Source organism: Somniosus microcephalus, chromosome 6 (genome assembly GCF_052327205.1).
Source record: "Somniosus microcephalus isolate GS21.2 chromosome 6, FLI_Smic_1.0, whole genome shotgun sequence".
Taxonomy (NCBI): domain Eukaryota; kingdom Metazoa; phylum Chordata; class Chondrichthyes; order Squaliformes; family Somniosidae; genus Somniosus; species Somniosus microcephalus.
Window position 1 is genome coordinate 66,947,811 of NC_140992.1, and position 14,461 is coordinate 66,962,271.

A 14,461-nucleotide genomic window follows, 5' to 3' on the forward strand; every position below is an offset into this window, starting at 1 on the left:
ATGTGCCCTGATGTGTTGCATCTTTTGTGAGTGTAAAGGCTGTTGATCTACAATGGCCACTGAGCCAAATGTCTTAATCTAAAATTACACTCTCGGGAGCCGCAAGCCTACATTTCGTTGTACTGCACTTGTGCACTAACAATGACAATAAAAGTTGATTTGATTTGATTTGATTTGAAGGAAAGATTAGGAGGAGAGACCAAAAGCTTGGGCAAAGTAGTGGGTTTTAAGGAGGGTTAAAGCAGTTAAAGATGGAGAGATTTAGGGAGAGACTTTCAGATACTGGGCTTTAGGTGGCCGAAAGCAATGACTTTCAATCATGTGATGTGCGGGGTGGGGGGTTATACGTGAGGCCACAGTCAGAGGCATGAAGAGTTTGGGGAGGGAGGTTGTACAGCTGGAGATGGATATGAAGATGGGAAGGGGCAAGGCCAGAGACGTATTTAAAGATAAAGATTGCTATTGAGTAATATTATGTACATAACATATTAGGCATATGCCAGAAGGTAAGTTTAATTAAATATGTATTTAAAAAATACAGTGTGAAACAGTCAGCTCATTTTATCTATGTCGCCTGCAGTAACACCTGACTTGACAAATAATTTCTGTATATTTTTTTCTTTCTAGGAACCTGGGTGACATTTGGAGGTCAGATTTCTGATGAGGTAAGAACAGTTTTATTCACTTAAGAGTATGACATTGTGTCATTTTTAAAGAATGAAGTTATTGTAGTATATTTGGAACTAACATTTATGTTGCAATTGTCATTTGAGACATATTTGTATCTGTTATGGAATGTACACTTCCAAGTTGAGGTGGTCCCTCAATTCTGGTACATTTACTCCCACACCTGCAAAGGTGGAACAAAGGCCCCTGCCTGTAGAGGTGGAACAGAGGCACCTGGTGCACCTGTAGAGGTGGAACAGAGGCACCTGCCTGTAGAGGTGGAACAGAGGCACCTGGTGCACCTGTAGAGGTGGAACAGAGGCACCTGCCTGTAGAGGTGGAACAGAGGCACCTGGTGTACCTGTAGAGGTGGAACAGAGGCACCTGGTGCACCTGTAGAGGTGGAACAGAGGCACCTGGTGTACCTGTAGAGGTGGAACAGAGGCACCTGGTGCACCTGTAGAGGTGGAACAGAGGCACCTGCCTGTAGAGGTGGAACAGAGGCACCTGGTGTACCTGTAGAGGTGGAACAGAGGCACCTGGTGCACCTGTAGAGGTGGAACAGAGGCACCTGGTGTACCTGTAGAGGTGGAACAGAGGCACCTGGTGCATCTGTAGAGGTGGAACAAAGGCACCTGCCTGTAGAGGTGGAACAGAGGCACCTGGTGCACCTGTAGAGGTGGAACAGAGGCACCTGGTGCACCTGTAGAGGTGGAACAGAGGCACCTGCCTGTAGAGGTGGAACAGAGGCACCTGGTGCACCTGTAGAGGTGGAACAGAGGCACCTGCCTGTAGAGGTGGAACAGAGGCACCTGGTGCACCTGTAGAGGTGGAACAGAGGCACCTGGTGCACCTGTAGAGGTGGAACAGAGGCACCTGGTGTACCTGTAGGGGTGGAACAAAGGCACCTGCCTGTAGAGGTGGAACAGAGGCACCTGATGTACCTGTAGAGGTGGAACAGAGGAACCTGGTGCACCTGTAGAGGTAGAACAGAGGCACCTGGTGTACCTGTAGAGGTAGAACAGAGGCACCTGGTGCACCTGTAGAGGTAGAACAGAGGAACCTGGTGCACCTGTAGAGGTGGAACAGAGGCACCTGGTGTACCTGTAGAGGTAGAACAGAGGCACCTGGTGCACCTGTAGAGGTAGAACAGAGGAACCTGGTGCACCTGTAGAGGTGGAACAGAGGCACCTGGTGCACCTTTAGAGGTAGAACAGAGGCACCTGGTGCACCTGTAGAGGTAGAACAGAGGAACCTGGTGCACCTGTAGAGGTAGAACAGAGGCACCTGGTGTACCTGTAGAGGTAGAACAGAGGCACCTGGTGCACCTGTAGAGGTAGAACAGAGGAACCTGGTGCACCTGTAGAGGTGGAACAGAGGCACCTGGTGCACCTGTAGAGGTAGAACAGAGGCACCTGGTGCACCTGTAGAGGTGGAACAGAGGCACCTGGTGTACCTGTAGAGGTGGAACAGAGGCACCTGGTGCACCTGTAGAGGTAGAACAGAGGCACCTGGTGCACCTGTAGAGGTGGAACAGTGGCACCTGCCTGTAGAGGTGGAACAGAGGCACCTGGTGTACCTGTAGAGGTGGAACAGAGGCACCAGGTGCACCTGTAGAGGTGGAACAGAGGCACCTGGTGCACCTGTAGAGGTGGAACAAAGGCACCTGCCTGTAGAGGTGGAACAGAGGCACCTGGTGTACCTGTAGAGGTGGAACAGAGGCACCTGGTGCACCTGTAGAGGTGGAACAAAGGCATCTGGTGCACCTGTAGAGGTGGAACAGAAGCACCTGGTGCACATGTAGAGGTGGAACAAAGGCACCTGCCTGTAGAGGTGGAACAGAGGCACCTGGTGTACCTGTAGAGGTGGAACAGAGGCACCTGGTGCACCTGTAGTGGTAGAACAGAGGCACCTGGTGCACCTGTAGAGGTAGAACAGAGGCACCTGGTGCACCTGTAGAGGTGGAACAGAGGCACCTGCCTGTAGAGGTGGAACAGAAGCACCTGCCTGTAGAGGTGGAACAAAGGCACCTGGTGCCCTTGTAGAGGTGGAACAGAGGCACCTGGTGTACCTGTAGAGGTGGAACAGAGGCACCTGGTGCACCTGTAGAGGTGGAACAGAGGCACCTGGTGTACCTGTAGAGGTGGAACAAAGGCATCTGCCTGTAGAGGTGGAACAGAGACACCTGGTGCACCTGTAGAGGTAGAACAGAGGCACCTGGTGTACCTGTAGAGGTAGAACAGAGGCACCTGGTGTACCTGTAGAGGTAGAACAGAGGCATCTGGTGCACCTGTAGAGGTAGAACAGAGGCACCTGGTGCACCTGTAGATGTAGAACAAAGGCACCTGGTGTACCTGTAGAGGTGGAACAGAGGCACCTGGTGCACCTGTAGAGGTGGAACAGAGGCACCTGCCTGTAGAGGTGGAACAGAGGCACCTGGTGCACCTGTAGAGGTAGAACAGAGGCACCTGGTGTACCTGTAGAGGTAGAACAGAGGCACCTGGTGCACCTGTAGAGGTGGAACAGAGGAACCTGGTGCACCTGTAGAGGTGGAACAGAGGCACCTGGTGCACCTGTAGAGGTAGAACAGAGGCACCTGGTGCACCTGTAGAGGTGGAACAGAGGCACCTGGTGTACCTGTAGAGGTGGAACAGAGGCACCTGGTGCACCTGTAGCGGTAGAACAGAGGCACCTGGTGCACCTGTAGAGGTGGAACAGTGGCACCTGCCTGTAGAGGTGGAACAGAGGCACCTGGTGTACCTGTAGAGGTGGAACAGAGGCACCAGGTGCACCTGTAGAGGTGGAACAGAGGCACCTGGTGCACCTGTAGAGGTGGAACAAAGGCACCTGCCTGTAGAGGTGGAACAGAGGCACCTGGTGTACCTGTAGAGGTGGAGCAGAGGCACCTGGTGCACCTGTAGAGGTGGAACAAAGGCATCTGGTGCACCTGTAGAGGTGGAACAGAGGCACCTGGTGCACCTGTAGAGGTGGAACAAAGGCACCTGCCTGTAGAGGTGGAACAGAGGCACCTGGTGTACCTGTAGAGGTGGAACAGAGGCACCTGGTGCACCTGTAGTGGTAGAACAGAGGCACCTGGTGCACCTGTAGAGGTAGAACAGAGGCACCTGGTGCACCTGTAGAGGTGGAACAGAGGCACCTGCCTGTAGAGGTGGAACAGAAGCACCTGCCTGTAGAGGTGGAACAAAGGCACCTGGTGCCCTTGTAGAGGTGGAACAGAGGCACCTGGTGTACCTGTAGAGGTGGAACAGAGGCACCTGGTGCACCTGTAGAGGTGGAACAGAGGCACCTGGTGTACCTGTAGAGGTGGAACAAAGGCATCTGCCTGTAGAGGTGGAACAGAGACACCTGGTGCACCTGTAGAGGTAGAACAGAGGCACCTGGTGTACCTGTAGAGGTAGAACAGAGGCACCTGGTGTACCTGTAGAGGTAGAACAGAGGCATCTGGTGCAACTGTAGAGGTAGAACAGAGGCACCTGGTGCACCTGTAGATGTAGAACAAAGGCACCTGGTGTACCTGTAGAGGTGGAACAGAGGCACCTGGTGCACCTGTAGAGGTGGAACAGAGGCATCTGCCTGTAGAGGTGGAACAGAGGCACCTGGTGCACCTGTAGGGGTGGAACAGAGGCACCTGGTGCACATGTAGGGGTGGAACAGAGGCACCTGCCTGTAGAGGTGGAACAGAGGCACCTGGTGCACCTGTAGAGGTGGAACAGAGGCACCTGGTGCACCTGTAGAGGTAGAACAGAGGCACCTGGTGTACCTGTAGAGGTGGAACAGAGGCACCTGGTGCACCTGTAGAGGTGGAACAGAGGCACCTGCCTGTAGAGGTGGAACAGGGACACCTGGTGTACCTGTAAAAGTAGAACAGAGGCACCTGGTGTATCTGTAGAGGTGGAACAGAGGCACCTGGTGCACATGTAGAGGTAGAACAGAGGCACCTGGTGTACCTGTAGAGGTGGAACAGAAGCATCTTCTCTGAAGGAGTACCAGGAAATCTAAGTGACAGGGAGCTAGAGGCTGAAGATGAAAGTTTCTTAAGTCCCAGTACAGAACCCATGCTTGCTCTCACTAGGCGTGGCTTCTGTAGGGTCTAATGAAGGCACAATGGGCAGAATTCCTGGGATATCCCAGGAACCTCTCCAGATGTGCCTTGAACATCTCTCATAGACATGTGCGCAGCAGGTGGAAGTCCCATCCACCATCACCTGATTGGAATCAAGGGCAAAGGGTTAGTGGTTTCTTTCCCACCCCCTACCAACATTTTTGCAATCTTTCCCATGCCAGGAATTTCAGTTCTTTCTATTATTTTTGTTATTCTGAAGCATTAGACAGAAAACATACTTATATCTGTTATTCTCATACAGGTTCAAAGCATCTTTTCTGAATCTGTACTTTACGTCTGTCCAACCATCACGTTTCTATTACCAATGACTTTTTCCAGTCTACTGTAATGAAACATCATTTTATAAATGTGTTTTAATAATTTGATAAACATATCAAGTTATTTTTTTAATGTCATTGTAAAGTGTGGAGCCTTTGCCACTGGGCACTACAAAACCTTCTCAGCCACTTCTGATACCTTCTAGTTTTCCACTGTAGCTCTCATCTATATAGCATCACTTACATAATGGCCCAGAAATTCGGGTCGGAGGCTTCCCGCGGGTGCAAGACTCCGACCTGCACTTACCTAGCGCACCAGCCATTGAGCTGTGGGCCCGCGTGGGATTCCAATCCTGGGCCTGCTCCAACTGCCGGCGCGCAGTGCTTGCGTATCCCAGGGGCGCAGTTAGTTCGAAGCGTCCCCTGGGATCACGTGGGCCATGGAGAGCCAATGGTTGCAGGGAAATGCCCATTCATAAAATTGACAGGAAGAGCTGTCAAAACTCTAAATGCTATAAGCCCTAAAACATCACTAAAACGTCAAATAAATTAGAAAAAAAAATCACATTTTAAAAATAACTATAAATGACATAAAATAACTATTTTAAACAATCATTTAAATTTTTGAAAAAATTAATTACATTTTCTAACGGGGCTAAAAATAAACTTACCTTTCTTTAAAGTATTTAAAAATAATAAACCTGTGGAAAAAATGTTTTAATTTTAATTAATTCACCACTTACTGTACCTTGTTAAAAGCAGGCCTTGTGCCTGCTTTTTACATGTGTAACAGAGACTTACCCTCCCGGAGAAACCTGCAAAAAAAACGTAAGTTCCATGCGCACGCGCTGCCTCTCTGGCGTACGCATTCGACCTCTGAACCCTTTCCTTTACGGGAACGGAAGTTCCGGTTTCCTGCGCATGCGCAGTGCATGCACAAAACCGGCACTTCCATTGGGCCTACGGGTGAGTACCCCGTGCGTACTCACCCGTGGAGACCCGAATTTCTGGGCCAATATAGAAAATTTAGTCCAGCATTTTGTTGGTGTCATATTTAGACAACTAGAAAATTGTTGCAGTGTAGGAATAGGCGTATTCCTAACAAATAACGGAGCTTGACTCGGAAGAACAACAAACTGGATTTTAATGTTGAATTAGATGAAGTACAGCAAACAACATGGAACGATGCAGGAGAGTCGTGGAACAGGTCTTTCCCCAGTGGGGACGCCACGAGGACTGAGTCCGCAGTCCCGTGGATAGCGTGATGACATCATCACGCTCGGTCGCGTTTTCTCGCGCTTAGGTGGTCACGTGACCTGCGTCGTGATGTCGACGCGTTTGCCCGTGCTTGGGCGGTCACGTGACCCGCGTCGATACGTCGGCATGTTTACCCGGCACTGAGGCTGGCCGTTGCAGCCGAAGTCATGAGAGCAGGAGGCCGAACAAGGCCGGCGGCCATCGCGGACGCGGAAGGCCGAGTTGTGCCGGCGACTGTCGCGGGAGTGGAAGGCCACGCTGGGCCGGCTCGCATCTGGGTGAGTCACGTGATGCGCGACGTGACATCAGTGCGTTCTTAAAGGGGCAATGGCCCGAACAGGTAAGTTATATACAAACATAGTTAAGTTAAAGTGAATTATGTACATTATAAGTAAGGGACACCCAGTGGTACCGCCCCATGCGTCCCCCCAGAATTCGCTTTAACGAAAGTCAAAAGACGAAGTGGTCTGACGAGCTGGTGGTCTGGCGGACAATCGTACTGATGTGCTGTAACGATGATGGGTGGTCTCAGCGGTCGTGCTGTCTGGGCTTGGCGGGCGAGGTCAAAAGGCGCTGGCCGTGAGCGGATCCTTGCGTGCGTCGTGGCGGATAAAACGTATCCAGCCATGCGAAGGATCGTGGTGTCATGGCGAACAAAACGCATTCAGCCATGTGAAAGACCGTGGTGACGTGTGATCTCTACAGCCCGTGGTTCGAAGCGGGCACCGGGGCGAAACAGCTGACTGGCAGGTTGGGCATACGCGGACCATGGCTCTGTTGATGTTGGAAAAAGTCCCCAATCTGACAAAATCTGTAGGAACGTCGAACGGGCGATCCAGGAGGACTTGGCGGGCGAGGTCAGTGAACTTGCCAACAGGTGAGCGAACCGTTGCTGCGTTGATCAGTGATTGGTGATGACAGCAACTTTCGCGTAGCCGATCGCGGCCGCGGAATGCCCGTTGGACCCGTCGTCGATGTTTGCAGCGTCAGAAGATGTTAGCGTTTGTTGAGGGGAACACTGTAGCGAGGGCGGTAACGCTTCGAGTTGTTGTTGCTTTAGGGGGAACACTGCCGGGAGGGCGGCAACGCTTCAAGTTGTTGTTGATTTAAGTAGAAAACTGCCGGGAGGGCAGCAACGCTTCTAGTTGTTGTTGATTTCGATAGAGAGAAAACTGCCGGGAGGGCAGCGACGCTTCTCTGTCTCGCTGAAAAGCGTGGTAGGTAACACAACCAGCAGGCTGGTGCGTCGTCGTCGGGGAATGAGTCTTCGTGTTTCACGAGGGATGGGTCCTCGTGGTTTGCGAGGGATGGGTCCTCGTGGTTCACGAGGGATGGGCCCTCGTGGGTCGCGAGGAGTGCGTCCTCGTGGTTCGTAAAGGATGGGTCCTCGTGGTTGGTGAGGGATGGGTCCTCGTGGGTCGTGAGGAGTGAGTCCTCGTGGTTCGTGAGGAGCGAGTCCTCGTGGCATCTCCGCGGGGGCGCGCTCTGATCTTGAGGGCCCAAAAACCTGCGGAACCCGCGCTTGGAGGGGTGTATACTTGCTGTTGCGTTGGGAGCTGTCGTGGAGGCGGACGATCCGAGTGGCGGTAGAAATGTCGAATACGGAGACCGTAAGCAGGTGCGTGGTCTGCGCCGCATCGATGTTCTTGGCGAACGGGGTTTCTACCTGAAGAAAGCACGAGGGTGGCTGCTGCTCCCTGTATTGCGGTAGCGACAGCGAAATGGCTGATGCTTCCATGACGTGCTTCTTTTGTGAAAATCGTTCACAAAAATCGGGGTCCAGCTGCGTTTCGTTCGTGAAAAACGGGCTCACCTCCAGGCTGCGCTTCCTTTGCGAAGACGTTCGCAAAGACGGGGTCGCCGATGTAGGAATTGGTGTTCGTCGGTTGTTGCTCGCCGTGCTCTCGTCGTTGAGTCACCAATGTAGGTGTTGGACGAATTCGGCTGTGCACGTCGGTCGTCTTCTGTGAAGACAAGGTTCAGGCTGTGCGCTTCTTCCATGAAAAACGTTCACGGAGGCGGGGTCACCAATGTAGGAATAGGCGTATTCCTAACAAATAACGGTGCTTGACTCGGAAGAACAACAAACTGGATTTTAATGTTGAATTAGATGAAGTACAGCAAATAACGTGGAACGATGCAGGAGAGTCGTGGAACAGGTCTTTCCCCAGTGGGGACGCCACGAGGACTGAGTCCGCAGTCCCGTGGATAGCGTGATGACGTCATCACGCTCGGTCACGTTTTCACGCGCTTAGGTGGTCACGTGACCTTGTTGTGATGTCGACACATTTGCCCGCGCTTGGGCGGTCATGTGACCTGCGTCAATACGTCGGCGCGTTTACCCGGCACTGAGGCTGGCCGTTGCGGCCGAAGTCCGAACCGGGCTGGCGGCCACCGCGGGAGCGGGAGGCCGAGTTGTGCCGGCGACCGTCGCGGGAGTGGAAGGCCGCGCTGGGCCGGCTCGCATCTGGGTGAGTCACGTGATGCGCGACGTGACGTCAGTGCATTCTTAAAGGGGCAACGGCCCGAACAGGTAAGTTATATACATACATAGTTAAGTTAAAGTGAATTATGTACATTATAAGTAAGGGACACCCGGTGGTACCGCCACAGCAGTATTTTTAAAAAAAACAAATATTATCTAACTGACAACTAAGTGAAGAATTAGAAATAGCCTGCTATTAACCCAGCAGTGCGCTTGCTATTTTCAAATGTCATTAGCAATGTAGTTTGTGCCAAATCAGCATCTTTGCAACTATCCTCCTCCACTGCACATTATGACACAGCAGAGACAGAATTAGTAGAAGGTTTTGGAAACCCATCTTGTAGGGACAGTCTATGCAAATATGATACATGGTTCCCACGCAATCCTTCAATTTGTGCAATTATCTACCAGTTTTGTGGGCCCTGTGGTAATTATTTTCATTCCTACTGTGGTAAGTAGTTGGTGCCATCCTTCTAACTATCAACAGAAAAATGAAACCTTAAATTAATTATGCTGCAAAACCTAATGAACTCTTAAACTGTGAACTGAAGAGTATTGAAGAAAAGTTAGATTCCCTACTTTGGCAGAGTCTTCATTCTTCAAAATAATACATTCTTTACAAACCCTTGGGTATTATTGCAGAAAGGGATGTCATATGGTTGTTTGTCGAGATGTCTTTGTTTTTCCTGCCCTCCATAAAAGGGAAGCAGCATAATTGATTATCAGTTGACTTTAACTTATAGCTACAGAGTCTAACTAGGTGGTGCACCCTGAGTTGGAAATGGAACTCCAATCAGAGGCTGTGGGGATCAATAGGAGGGAAGGCAGAGAGGGGCAATCCATTCATTCACGGAATGAAGTAAACTTTACCAAGGTCGGTAACTGATATTTCTTCTTCATTCAGCATTCTCCACATATAGCAGATGCATACTGAGGTATTGCCAACTAGGAGGAGGAAGGATCTTGCAATGGAGTTTCAACACCAGCTAAAAAGACTGATCTAGCAAAGTTCTTGCGAGGTTAAGTCTAGGGTGTAATGCTTTGTAAATGGATGGGGATTGCTTCATGTCACAGCTTTGCAAATAACATTGATGGCCACCTGATAGAGGGAGGTGCAAGATGTGGCTGTTGAATGGATGGAATTGCTTAATTTGATCCTGGGCACTCTGCCAGAAAGATAATAATGCAAGATGCTTTCTACTATTCATATAACTATATGCTGTTTAGCTAATGGTTTTCTTAGGGTCTTAGGGCCATAGGAGATGAATTGCCATGATTTACAGAATTGTTCAGTTTGATTAATGCAGAGTTGGAGTGTTCTGCAGGCATCCAAGAAATGAAGCCTTCTTTCACGGTTAAATTTATGGAGAGGAGCAGGAAATGATGTAACCACAATTTCCTACCCTAAAAGGAAACTGAGTTATAGTTTTCAGCAATAATTTAGAATGAATTCTGAGAACTATGAGACAAGAAATCACATAGGGTTCATCTATAGAGAGGGCCTGATTCAGTTCCCTAATTCTGCAGACTGAGACTAATGCTATTAGCAGTGTCCCTTTACACAAAATACATTTGAGGTTACATATATTTAATGGCTCACATGAAGACTACAATCATTTTTGCAAAAGTAAGTTAAGGTCTCAATTCAGAGCTAATGGAGTAAAGTTGTTCATAATTTCCACATGGCTTTCATGGATTGGAACACCAACAGGTGATCCTGTAGCAAAATAGGAACCTTCCACATTGGCCACAATCGCAGATCCGACCACAAATTGCACCCAAAATTGTGCTAGTTTTGAGAAGTGTTTTGTTCTCAAGTTTCTGCTCAAACTGATTTGCATATCACTGAATGTAAACTCTGACATGAATCAGGGCAATCGGGCAGCGTTTTAGAACGTAATTTAAAAAAAAATGTTTTGCTTTAAAAAATATTCCTTGATATATTTAAGAGTGGTAACCTGGTACAGTTTGATTAATCACAAAAAATAAGCATTTTTAATCAGAGTATGTCGTCCACCACCTGTGAGTAATCCGATTTTAAATAACTGAAAATGACAGAACCATTTGGTACATTGGTGTACAGTAGTCAGTTTCTTAGTAAATTAAAAAAACTATATTCAAAAGCTTTTAAAACGTGCCTATTAGCATCCTTGCACGATGAGCCCCAACACCAGCAGCACCAACAACAACACCAACCTGCTCCGCAATCACCTGATGCTGCACAGGACAGAAGGCATCCGTACCCGAGCACATTGCTGCCCTGGAGGCCAAGGATGGCCTCACCATGGCCAGATGTACTTAACTTTACACTGTACACCCATATAGCTGCCACATGATGCGCCAAGTTGGCACCACCCCACACCAACCCCATAAAGAATCCCAACAATGTCCAAGCCATTCCATTCACACTCGCCACCATTGCTGGAGGTACCGTTATGTTTCACCATTCACTGCAACTCGCTAAGCTACTTCCAAAGGTGCACACAAATCTGTCCAAGACCGGAAAGTGTTGAAAATAAAGAATTTTACGTTTGACAGCACATTAACAGAAACTTTACATAAACATTGGATAAAACACCCAAGTGGCTACCCTTGTGAATCTACTTGCGTGTCATTTTTTTCTTCTGCTGCTTCTAAGAGGTGCTGCCCCTGTGGCTTCAGCAGAAGTGGAGGCAGCCTGCTCATTCCCTGCTGCCAAGGAGCTGGAGAGCACCTTGCTGCACATCAATGGGGCCATGAGGACCCATGTCTACCCTGACATCCCTCCTAGGGAGGAGGTCTATGAGCCTCTGCCATCTATTCTCCATAGAGACCATGTGTTCCTGTGAGTGGTACTTTAGCTGCTCCATGCAGGTGGCCATCCTATCCATGGAGGAGCCTACAGTCGCCATTGCCTGCGACACGGTGGTGCTCATGTTGGAGATGGACTCCTCCATTCTCTGAACATTTGCAGACATCGCAGTCCCAAGACCTGTCAGAGCCCCATGCACTTATTCCTGCACCTCCAGGATCACCCTTTTTCTGGCTGGCCCCCGAGGCTCAGCGTCTGCATGCAGCTGAGCAGAGCTAGGAGTGTCCTGCGCCCTCTGGTGAAGACTCTCCACTGTTGTCCCTGTTTCCACCATCTGCTGATGCTCATTTGTGAGTTGTGAGACACCAGGTGACAACACTACTCTATCTCACATGGGCCCCACCCAAGTGTGCGCATCGCCGCTGATGCTGGGTGCGCTTATGTCTGGTGACAGTGCACCCTCAGATGCTGGAGCTGAAGAGTCGTCTTCCTCTTCCTCCTGTACAGTGTGGGGGGGGGGCAAGGGGGAGGGGCTCTTGATGGACCTGTGGGAGAGTAAAGGGATGAGTTGGATATGTCATATGAAGAATAGGTACAGATACCATTATGCACATGATGACCATTCAGTGGCTGCTGACATCAGTCCCCGCATGAGTGACTGCTGTATGCCATATAGCTGTATGATATGTAATTCTGTCACCAGGTTGCTGAGATGTCCCCCTCTCTCCATCTTCCACCTCTAGCTGTTTGGCCACTCCAGATATTTCTAAAGCAGCCTCCTCTGCCGTTGTAAGGTTTGCAAATGATGGAGGCCCACCTCCGCTTCTCTTCCTCTCTCTCTTATTGTGTGCTCTCTTTTCCTGCAAGGTGGGAAAGAAGAGAAGGTTGAGTGAGAATGATGGAATGAGTGTAAGGAATGGATGGGTTAGATCTTTAAAGGGAGACTATGATGGAGTGGGGTGCCAAAGCCAAGTGGCCTTCTTGTGTGTTGTTAGTTGGTATGATTGCATTAGGATGAGGGTGAGTGTGGGGTGGCTAGTCAGATGGAGATGTGATAATATAGATAGAGAGAGAGGGATGGGTGGACATGCAAGGTATGCTGGTGTGAGCAGGGTTGGAAAGGCAGAGTGATGGGGATGTGATGAGAGGCACAGCAGGATGAAGCTGAGTGTGGCTTTGCACTCATGTTTCCTGATCTAATAAGATAATTGAAACGTTTGCGGCACTGCACCCAGGTTCTCCTGACCACATCCCTGCTGTTGACCTCCTCTGCAATCTGCAACCAGGCTGTTTCAGACTCCTGGAGAGGCCTCTTTCGCCCATTGGAAGGGAAGAGGACCTCCTTACATGCTCTGACTCCCTCCACAAGCATATGGAGGGAGTCATCGGAGAACCTGGGTGCAGCCCTCTGCCTCTGTGCAGTCATTTCCAAAGTGTTTGCAGCACTCCAATGCTGTAGTGCACTGACTGCACTATTTTAGATTAACCTTCAAATGTAATGTGGCCATGGCCCCTTTAAATATCCCGGCTGAAAACGTGTCATGGATGATGTCAGCAGACCCGCACCATTTCATTGGGCCGGGTAACGTGCAGGGCGGGCTTAATAGGCCCTATTCACGTAAAGTCGTTTTGTGCAGCGGGATGGAGCCAGCAACAGGGTCGCGATCCGCCATGGCCACTGCCTGCACCCGACCGCCCAGGTGGTGAAAATTCCGGCCTTTGTTAACTTTCAATAATGCTAATCCTGGACCAGCATCTGTAAGGTCACTTATGCAGTGTCTTCAGGCATTTGTTTCTATCTCAATGAATACAGAACGGCTGATGAACTGGGAAAGGAATAAAACTCCAAGGGCAGGATTTTCATTGGGCCGTGGAGGCGGGATTGGAGGCGTGTGGGGGGTTAAAATCCCGAAATCGGGGGGCACGAACCCATCCCGCCCCCAACCCGCCTCCATGCCAGTTTCAAAGGAGGCGGGTACCCGCCCCGCACTGGGACCCGCCTCCCTGAGGCGGGAAGGGGATTAGTGCCAGTTAACTGCCTGTTAACAGGTAGTTAACAGGCAGTTTTTAGCCTAATCCCTATTTTCATTCTTGAAGTGTGGGATTCCCGACGGCTCCAAACCACGCCAAGTTAGTGAGGCGGGCCGTCGGGCTGAAGGGCTTGGAGGGGTTGAGATGTCCAGTGTTCAGGTGAGTGATGGGTGCATGAGTGCAGAGGTAAGTGTGTTTGGTGTGTTTAAAGTGTTTAAAGAAGTTTTACTTACCTTTACAGCCTTCCTTCCTTCAGGTCTCGGGAGTCCCTCATCTCACCGGCACAGAAAGCAGAATGGCCGTGATCTGTCAAAAATTGCAGCATTCAGCTTTCTGTTCCGGTGAGATTTCTAAATCATCCTGAGAGGAAGGAATTAACTTGGAGTACAGATTGTCAGTGTTTGACAGCTTCAAACAACTGTGAAACGCTGACAGATGAAATATCAATCTGTGACGTCACCTGTTGCTGGGTGGCCCTTAATTGGCCTGCTGAGCCCGCTGGGCAGGCTCAACAAGGTCAATCAAGTCAAAATCGCGTGGGTTGGCTACAACTCGATGAAGGCGGGACTACAACCCCGAAAGTTGTAGTCCCGCCTCCTACCCGCCTCCTCAATGAAAATCCAGCCCCAAGTGTTGTTCCTTGGAAAGCACTTTCTTGATTGCCATTAACATCATATGGTCGGGACTGGACTTTCATGGGAAAGTCTTTTAAATATTGGATGGCTTGGTAAGTCACTGGGGGATGGAGTTATGACCTGGATCCCATTGAAAACCTTTGGAGGAAGTGGTGGGCCAGTGTGATGGGTTGATTTAAAGTTTTGTGGTGTGGA

General features: G+C 50.0%; 1 protein-coding gene across 14 annotated transcripts in view; it reads left to right on the forward strand.

Annotated features, from left to right (window-relative positions):
* The window catches only part of kcnab1a (potassium voltage-gated channel subfamily A regulatory beta subunit 1a), a 568,613-nt gene that overhangs the window by 464,644 nt on the left and 89,508 nt on the right, over nt 1–14,461 (forward strand). For all 14 annotated transcript variants that reach the window (XM_085990340.1, XM_085990337.1, XM_085990333.1 and 11 more), the window contains one exon: nt 628–665. In XM_085990340.1, coding sequence (XP_085846466.1) covers nt 628–665 — 38 coding nt within the window. The remainder of the gene's footprint in view (nt 1–627; nt 666–14,461) is intronic.